Raw genomic sequence first — 10009 nt, 5'->3', positions numbered from 1 at the left:
TATGAAACCACAGGGATGGTGCTGCACCGCAACCAGCACAAGGAGGAAGTTGTCCGTGTGGTGTCTGAGGGCCTCAGGAAGCGGTTTGGGATAACTCGGACCAAGGCCCAGATTGTTAAAAAATGGGGCGATCTCAAGTCGAAAAGCCCAGAGCGCCTGCAGGAGCTTCGCCAGGAGATTAGCAGAGGTTAGTACTCAGGTACCCAAAAGTATGTTGGACAGCTATGGGACAGTTTGAATGTTGCAGAGCCACTATGTGCCACAGCTATGGGACAGTATGAACGTTGCAGAGCCACTATGTGCCACAGCTATGGGACAGTTTGAACGTTGCAGAGCCACTATGTGCCACAGCTATGGGACAGTTTCTACGTTGCAGAGCCACTATGTGCCACTGCTATGGGACAGTTTGAACGTTGCAGAGCCACTATGTGCCACTGCTATGGGACAGTTTGAACGTTGCAGAGCCACTATGTGCCACAGCTATGGGACAGTTTCTACGTTGCAGAGCCACTATGTGCCACTGCTATGGGACAGTTTGAACGTTGCAGAGCCACTATGTGCCACAGCTATGGGACAGTTTCTACGTTGCAGAGCCACTATGTGCCACTGCTATGGGACAGTTTGAACGTTGCAGAGCCACTATGTGCCACAGCTATGGGACAGTTTCTACGTTGCAGAGCCACTATGTGCCACAGCTATGGGACAGTTTGAACGTTGCAGAGCCACTATGTGCCACTGCTATGGGACAGTTTGAACGTTGCAGAGCCACTATGTGCCACAGCTATGGGACAGTTTCTACGTTGCAGAGCCACTATGTGCCACTGCTATGGGACAGTTTGAATGTTGCAGAGCCACTATGTGCCACAGCTATGGGACAGTTTGAATGTTGCAGAGCCACTATGTGCCACAGCTATGGGACAGTTTGAACGTTGCAGAGCCACTATGTGCCACAGCTATGGGACAGTATGAACGGTGAAAAGTACTATGTGGCACAGCTAACTGCTGACCGAACTTTTTTTTTCCTTCACAGAGGCAAAGAGACAGCGCCGCCGTAGACACGAGGCATCACACACCGCCTCTGAAGTCCCAGAGCCCTCCGGGTCAAAGACAACTGATCCTAGTAGGTTCCCACAATAATGTGATTTGGGTTTGGTTGCAGGTCCCCTCCTCCCCCCCCCCCCCGGCAGCCAGTGTTGCCATATATGCTGACAGACCTTTTTTTTTTTTTTTTCCCTTCACAGAGGCAAAGACACAGCACCACCGCCGCCACGAGGCATCCCGCCCAGCCTCTTCTGGCTCTGTGCCCTCAGGGTCAACTCCTCCAGATCCTAGTAGGTTCCCACAAAAATGTGATTTGGATTTTGTTTCTGGTCCCCTTCCCCCCCCCGGCAGCCAGTGTGGCCATATATGCTAACAGACCTTTTTCAAAAATTTTTTTTTTTTTTTTTTTTCTTCACAGAGGCAAAGACACAGCACCGCCGCCGCCACGAGGCATCCCGCCCAGCCTCTTCTGGCTCTGTGCCCTCAGGGTCCAATGTCCCGGAGCCCTCCGGGTCAACTCCTCCAGATCCTAGTAGGTTCCCACAAAAATGTGATTTGGATTTTGTTTCTGGTCCCCTTCCCCCCCCCGGCAGCCAGTGTGGCCATATATGCTAACAGACCTTTTTCAAAAATTTTTTTTTTTTTTTTTTTTCTTCACAGAGGCAAAGACACAGCACCGCCGCCGCCACGAGGCATCCCGCCCAGCCTCTTCTGGCTCTGTGCCCTCAGGGTCCAATGTCCCGGAGCCCTCCGGGTCAACTCCTCCAGATCCTAGTAGGTTCCCACAAAAATGTGATTTGGATTTTGTTTCTGGTCCCCTTCCCCCCCCCGGCAGCCAGTGTGGCCATATATGCTAACAGACCTTTTTCAAAAATTTTTTTTTTTTTTTTTTTTCTTCACAGAGGCAAAGACACAGCACCGCCGCCGCCACGAGGCATCCCGCCCAGCCTCTTCTGGCTCTGTGCCCTCAGGGTCCAATGTCCCGGAGCCCTCCGGGTCAACTCCTCCAGATCCTAGTAGGTTCCCACAAAAATGTTATTTGGATTTTGTTTCTGGTCCCCTTCCCCCCCCCGGCAGCCAGTGTTGCCATATATGCTAACAGAACTTTTAAAAAAATTTTTTTTTTTTTCTTCACAGAGTCAAAGACACAGCACCACCGCCGCCACGAGGCATCCCGCCCAGCCTCTCCTGGATCTGTGCCCTCCGGGTCAACTCCTCCAGATCCTAGTAGGTTCCCACAATTATGTGATTTGGATTAAGTTGCAGGTCCCCTCTTAACACCCCCCCCTCCCCCGGCAGCCACTGTTGCCATATATGCTGACAGACCTTGTTTTTTTTTTTTCCTTCACAGAGGCAAAGAGACAGCGCCGCCGCCGACAGCACGAGGCATTCAACAGCGACTCAGATCCAGAAGTGCCCTCCGTGCCTCAACATTCTAGTAGGTTCCCACAATTAAGTTATTTGGATTTTGTTGCAGGCCCACTCTTTCACCCCCAACCCAAACAACCACCCTCCCCCCCCCCCCCCCCCTTTGCTTATTTTTTTTATTTTTTTTCATTCACAGAAGCAAAGACACATCGGGAGACTACAGTGTTATTAATGTTATGTTTTTTGACCCACAGCTCTCGTCACTGTCAACAAAGAGGATATTGAAGCCGGCATAGACAAGTTACTCCACACTATGGCACATATTCAGGAGCAGCACAATGTGGCAATGGAGGAGCTGCAGAAGCTGCGGGACATGTGCCAGCAGTTGTAGGCGGGCCAATAATCCATTTTTTGTTGTTCCAATTAAAAGATTTAGTTAAACTTTCATTCGATTTTTTTTTTTTAGTTAACTGTACATGAATTTGTTACGTTAATTTGTTCCCTCATACAGTGCTGTGATTGAGACACACCAATCAAAAAGTAGTGATAGAATGTATAATAAAAGCTTTTATTTCAAACATTATTTTAACAAGACAAAAAAAAAAAAGGGATGTAAAAGTAGTTAGGAAATCACAAATTATGATACGACGATTGTTCCGGCTGAAAATTTTGGTGCCTGATGGGCGAAGCCATATGTAAAGGTATTGGTGTGTAGGAGTTATTAGGGGGTGGCTGGCCGAAGTGGGAAACGTGAGGATTGTGTCGCATCGATGTCTGACCCTGTGACCAACCATTGAAATTTGATGGCTCTGTCCGCTGTATTGGCCGGGAAGAGACCAAACAAGTGTTCTTGTCCAAATCGCCATCAGTACCCTTGTTTACTGCTTCCAGAATCAGACGCTCTGCTAGTATTCTTTGGTTGTCGTCCATTTTTGCCAGTTTGTCAACCACATAGTGTCCAAACCCCTCTAACGCAGGGCTAACATTTCTTGTCAACACCTTCTTTGCCAGGCTCAATAGTTCATTTGAGGCGTCTGAGGTGGCTTTCCGTTTTCTTTGAACTTGCCTCGATTGACTCCTGGCAGGTGCAGCCTCCACTAGATCTGTTGTTGTGCAGTCCTGTGAACAGTCAAGTGTACTCTCCTGCGCACTGTCATCCTGGGGGGGGGGAAAAAAAAAAAAGTTATGAACCCGGCAACAAAAAGTAGTACCACCATAACCGCATCCAAACTATATATTCGTAGTAGGTAACAAAAAGATTATAATATATTTGATGCTTAGTAATATTCTTTAACCCTCCCTTTTATTGAATACTTTGAACTACACTGTTCTGACTGCTATGGGAACCTGACCAATATTTAATAGTCTAAATAGTCTCAACAAGAGTACATCGGCAGCTTGACGCGATACTATTTTCTATATTGCTTCGATGGTATGGTTTACATATATCTCCATTTCATACATATTACGTTCCCCTTATAATTCTTGACTGCAACAGGGTTACTTATGTGTACATGTTTTTGTAACAACTTTAAACTGATGTGATAATCAGAAGTATAAAACCTAAAATGCAGAGAAAAATTATGTAATTATAGGACACATTGGTGAACTTTCGTCCAAAGAGCTACTTACTTGTTGCCCTTGTGACTCCTGCTCGGCGTGGTTCTCCGAAACTATTGGTTCCACAGGTGCCAACAATCGAAGACACGTTGAAGTCCGTGGCACCTCTTGGTCCCTCAGAAAATTAAGATGCTCAAAATACCACAGTTTTGGCACATAAACTTCTTCAGTGGAAGCTCCGGACCTTGTAGTCTGAAGAACCTTGTTCAGCTCCTTCCTCCAGACCGTGCGGAGCGCCTGGATTTTCTTTTTAATAACTGCTTCGTTAGCTGCCTCATCTGGTGCCTGACGATTGTAAAGCTCAATGAGCTGTAAGTAACCCTCCCTCCTCTTTTCCCTGTTACAATACTCAGGAGATTTTATTTTCCAGAGGCAGGGAAAAGACTGATAAATCTCGATGAAATCCCGGATGAACTCCACACGATTTGACATCTAAAAAGTAATTAAAAAAAAAAATTACATGGTTGACAAAGCGTCCTATTAACAATACTTTTGCCAGTGTGCCAAACGCTTAACAACAGCAGCCACACAAAGCGCTCATGCCTACCATCGCTTCTTCCATCTGCCGCGCCTATAGTCCACCATAACCCAAAACAGTGTACCGCCCGCTTCCCTACAGCAGCCACACAAAGCGCTCATGGTGACCATACATTGTACCATCTGCCACGCTCTAACTCAACAGACACAACCGGTCATAAGCAGTCACAACAGCGTACCATCCGCATCGCTTCAGCGGTGGAACGAAGCGGTCATGCCGAACAAACTGAGTTCCATCTACCACGCTGTAGCCCACCAGTCACGACCAGTCACGACCAGTCACAACAGCGTACCATCCGCATCGCTTCTTCAATCTGCCGCGCCTATAGTCCACCATAACCCAAAACAGTGTACCGCCCGCTTCCCTACAGCAGCCACACAAAGCGCTCATGGTGACCATACATTGTACCATCTGCCACGCTCTAACTCAACAGACACAACCGGTCATAAGCAGTCACAACAGCGTACCATCCGCATCGCTTCAGCGGTGGAACGAAGCGGTCATGCCGAACAAACTGAGTTCCATCTACCACGCTGTAGCCCACCAGTCACGACCAGTCACGACCAGTCACAACAGCGTACCATCCGCATCGCTTCTTCAATCTGCCGCGCCTATAGTCCACCATAACCCAAAACAGTGTACCGCCCGCTTCCCTACAGCAGCCACACAAAGCGCTCATGGTGACCATACATTGTACCATCTGCCACGCTGTAGCGCAACAGACACAACCGGTCATAAGCAGTCACAACAGCGTACCATCCGCATCGCTTCAGCGGTGGAACGAAGCGGTCATGCCGAACAAACTGAGTTCCATCTACCACGCTGTAGCCCACCAGTCACGACCAGTCACAACAGCGTACCATCCGCATCGCTTCTTCAATCTGCCGCGCCTATAGTCCACCATAACCCAAAACAGTGTACCGCCCGCTTCCCTACAGCAGCCACACAAAGCGCTCATGGTGACCATACATTGTACCATCTGCCACGCTGTAGCGCAACAGACACAACCGGTCATAAGCAGTCACAACAGCGTACCATCCGCATCGCTTCAGCGGTGGAACGAAGCGGTCATGCCGAACAAACTGAGTTCCATCTACCACGCTGTAGCCCACCAGTCACGACCAGTCACAACAGCGTACCATCCGCATCGCTTCTTCCATCTGCCGCGCCTATAGTCCACCATAACCCAAAACAGTGTACCGCCCGCTTCCCTACAGCAGCCACACAAAGCGCTCATGGTGACCATACATTGTACCATCTGCCACGCTGTAGCGCAACAGACACAACCGGTCATAAGCAGTCACAACAGCGTACCATCCGCATCGCTTCAGCGGTGGAACGAAGCGGTCATGCCGAACAAACTGAGTTCCATCTACCACGCTGTAGCCCACCAGTCACGACCAGTCACAACAGCGTACCATCCGCATCGCTTCTTCCATCTGCCGCGCCTATAGTCCACCATAACCCAAAACAGTGTACCGCCCGCTTCCTTACAGCAGCCACACAAAGCGCTCATGGTGACCATACATTGTGCCATCTGCCACGCTCTAGCTCATCACACACAACCGGTCATAAGCAGTCACACCAGCGTACCATCCGCATCGCTTCAGCGGTGGAACGAAGCGGTCATGCCGAACAAACTGAGTTCCATCTACCACGCTGTAGCCCACCAGTCACAACCAAGCACAACAGCGTACCATCTGCCACATTGTAGCCCTCCAGTCACAACAGTGTACCATCCACTTCGCTTCAGTGGTGGAACGAAGCACTCATGCCGTCCATACAGCGTTCCATCCACCACGCCCAAGCGGTTTACATACCTCGAAGCAGCGGTGCAAAGCGTGGTATATTCAGCGAGGTACAAAATTCCGATGTCCAGGTCCACCAAGTGTCCAAGTACGAAGTGAAGAAAGGAAATTTTGAAAGCAGTGAAGTGGCATTGGGAACAATAGCGCTCAGGTGACAAATTTTCCAACCAATTGTGTGCACAGAACCTTTGGCCTATCACCACACTAACTAGTGGCACAACACGCCCCTTGTGAACAACGTCACGCACAGATTATGCAAAATTTGCTCTGAATCGTCGTGTGTGACACGACCGTACGACTGTCCCATACGACTTCTACATCGCAAATACGTCATGAATTTATCGCTTCAGCGTCGTGCATCGTGTAGTGTGACCGCAGTCTACGATGTTTGAAACGATAATTAAGCGACGATGCAACGTCACAAATCGTGCCGTCGTAGCGATCTAAATTGCACTGTGTGACGGTACCTTAAGAATGTCCCAGTAAAGTGATGAGTGGTTAGAATTTAGAGTTAAAGGGATTATCTGGTCTAAATACTTACAGTGGAGGCAAAAGTAACGACCAGTATGCCAGTCGTTATTTGAGAATAGGATACGGCGCTGCTATGAACTACTCTGACCAAGATATGGTACCAAACCAACTTGTCTTTATAACTTTGTGAAAAAGATAACAGGATTTTACTTTTCAACAAAATATGGGCCACAACAGCCACAACCCACAAATGCAAATTATGTAGCCTGAGAAATCCAAAATGCCAGCTTCATGGACAGGAGCAAGACTACCCCAAGGCTATGCCACTCCCTTCCTTATCCGGTGCAGGGCCTATTCGGGGTTCTACTGTGACTGTGACATGTGGTCCTCTCAGGTATATAATCTTACACCCGCCTCCCACTTTTATTACAATAGATTCTGAGTACCCTGTTTTCCCCTTGATATATATCTTTATACGACTAATCATTTGAACCAACACAATATATACACAGTGCACTGTCCTCTTTGCAATCGATCAGAGCGAACGCACTTACTGCATATCTTCAAACAGAAAACAACTGGACTTGTTATTCTGAAGTCCGGCCACTAGATTTAATCAGCTTCCTAGGTCACCAAATTCTCTGATACTGGGGCAGGCAAAAATTCACATCAGTCCCAGTAGTATTTCACAGAGCTCTCGCGTTTGCCAGAGTATTGATATACAGGAACTCAAACAGTCTCCATCTGTCCATCTGTAGTCTCAATAACCAGAATGTTCTTTGAGATGCTGCGAATTCTAACTAACTCTCCCTAACTAACTAAACAACCAGTGACCGGTCACACATTCCAGTTTACTCGCGGAAGCCGCTCCCTATGGTTCACAGTGTCCAATTCGGATCACTTCAGGCTCCCTATCCTTCCGTGTCTGTCAGGCAGGACTTCTCCCAATTTTACTTTTTTACCTAATGAGTTTTAATCTACTCCTTCCTGTTTCCACTTTCCAGCGCTTTCTTCTCCTGTTCAGTGGTGACCTGTAGTGGCCGAACTAAGTTATTGCAGCATCTTTTCTTATAACAGAAAACATTACCATGCTACACTCCCACCATTAAGTTGCCTCTGATAGATACACAAAGGCGACGTCAGGTGAGTATGGCATATTCTGTTACTTTAAGAAAATTCAACCATACTTATCAAACTGTATAAAACTTCAAATTTGTCTAAAGGAAACCAACCCCTTGTTTTGTGTGGATCACCAAAGGCTTTGTATGGAAGAAGTTGTGAGGCAGACCCACAGTGACAAAAAAATCTAAGCCCCCTTATGGTGTCAGGTTTTGTCATCCAGGACAGAAGGGCCTGATGTTTGTTTCCTCTTAAACAGTAACCATCATTTTAATTTGTATGTTATCTTTCATGTTAATGTTTTCTGTGGTGTTTTTGGGGGGTTGGGGGAGGGGTTGATCAAATTTCAGATAAAAAGTGGTGACATGTCTATGAGTTGATGAAAATCTCAGCCAACACACAGATGAAATCCTAATGTTTTCTGTTTTTGCTATTTTCTAGAAGAAGCTTGAGAAACCTCTAGTAGTGTTTTTTTTCTTGTGCATATGATAAAAACAGATGGAAGCAGTGAGAGTAAAAATGCTCAATTATTTTCTGCATGAAAACCAAATGATTTTTCATATTCACCTTAAATTTTACCTTAATAGGTACAGTGCTGCTGACGTCATCACCTATATATCCCACAAGATACCTAAAGCCAAACACTAGCCTCATCCGTCTCAGTCATTGGCTGAAGACATCATGTACAGTAGATAAGCTGCTGTGACTCTGCTGCTGTACACTGTCCCTCTGTCCCTATAGGACTCCGAATGGCTGGGTTCTCTTTTCAAAAGTTACGTGACTGCTTTGGTGTCCTGGGCTTAGTGCCCAGGGGGGACGCTTCGGGTGCCTAGACCCTTCTGCCTACCTAAGGGAAATGTTCCTAGCTTACCACACAGCATCCCCTCCTACAGTTAACCATTTACTTGCACTATGTTACTAATTATACTACAAATACTATAATGCCCCCCAATCTAGTGGCCACTGTAGTAACTACGCTTACCCTATTGTAGTGAGTACCGCAGTAAATCAATTACACTATATATACAGTTCACAAAGTGGAAATACACTGATTTGTGTAGCAGTACCAGTGAGGAATGGTGGTAATATACATGTTTATGTAGCAGTACCAATTTCCAGCACTATTAAGTGACATATCAAAGAACAACATTATCTATTTCTTATGCAATATCTTGTTCACAAGTGAATATAATCATAACATAACGGTACCGGGATGGCAGGTACATCATGCATAGCCCATCTCCCAACACTGGCTTAAGGTTCAGTGGCACCAACCACTCATCTGCCTGTTCTTTGATCCCCATTGACAGCTCCAGTGCAGTTTGGGATTTTTCCCACAAACAGAGGAGTTTTCAGAAGAGCCTGCTGTTGTTTCCCCTTGGCTTTTCGGAAGTGCTAAACTACCCATGTCAAGACTCAGCATCCAACATTGTGTGTGCTAAAAAGGAAAAAGCACTCGGTAATCTCATTACTTCATTAGCATCCCACAGGTTATGGTAGTGGATAGAATCCACACATTCATTAGGGGAGGAAGTGTCATGAATGAACTACACAGGCTGAGTACAGATGGATTCATGACCTGTGTAGTTTAGCACCCAGGGGCCTAAATTAAGAGCTCGGCAAAAAGGAATCTATGTTTTATTCAGATTTATTTTTTATCATGCAATATACTTCCAAGCAAACAACGTAACATTTCGGTCATAACATTGATCTTCATCAGACTGGAATGTACAAAAAAAGAAAAAAAAATAGGTCACATAATACGGATTTAAACACATCCATATCAGAAACAAATAATTTACTATTGATACAACAAAATAAATAAAGATCACAAGCAAGAATACATAATAAATCATGGCTGTTACTCCAAATTGTATGATTGAAAAAATGCTCGCTGTGACTATCTTCATATATACTGTATGAAAACTTAGTATGTAAGTTTATTGAGTGACAATATGAGAGGTTTATGCAGGATAAACTAAATGGACCAGTAACAAAGTCACAAACACCACTAATAAGCAAACTAGAGATATCTTAGGGTACC

The 10009-nt window shown here is 46.2% G+C and overlaps 1 protein-coding gene across 1 annotated transcript; it reads right to left on the bottom strand.

Moving 5' to 3' along the window:
- Positions 1 to 2956: 2956 nt before the first annotated feature.
- On the bottom strand, positions 2957 to 4851 carry LOC138675681 (uncharacterized). The gene is made up of 2 exons (XM_069764107.1): positions 4042 to 4851; positions 2957 to 3567 (listed from the first exon to the last, which is right to left on the bottom strand). The coding sequence occupies exons 1-2, from the start codon at positions 4459 to 4461 to the stop codon at positions 3040 to 3042; spliced, it is 948 nt and encodes a 315-aa protein (XP_069620208.1). The 5' UTR covers positions 4462 to 4851; the 3' UTR covers positions 2957 to 3039.
- Between the last annotated feature and the right edge of the window lie 5158 nt (positions 4852 to 10009).

Source organism: Ranitomeya imitator, chromosome 4 (genome assembly GCF_032444005.1).
Source record: "Ranitomeya imitator isolate aRanImi1 chromosome 4, aRanImi1.pri, whole genome shotgun sequence".
Lineage (NCBI taxonomy): Eukaryota > Metazoa > Chordata > Amphibia > Anura > Dendrobatidae > Ranitomeya > Ranitomeya imitator.
The sequence above is the reverse complement of the archived record's forward strand: the minus strand, read 5'-3'. Positions and strand labels throughout refer to the sequence as shown.

What these genes read in the sequence shown, in the direction of transcription:
- LOC138675681 (XM_069764107.1), bottom strand. Translation starts at nt 4,461, where the DNA reads ATGTCAAATCGTGTGGAGTTCATCCGGGATTTCATCGAGATTTATCAG. An exon ending in AGGAGTCACAAGGGCAACAA is followed by an intron (nt 3,568 to 4,041) that starts GTAAGTAGCTCT and finishes CCCCCCCCCCAG; the next exon opens with GATGACAGTGCGCAGGAGAG.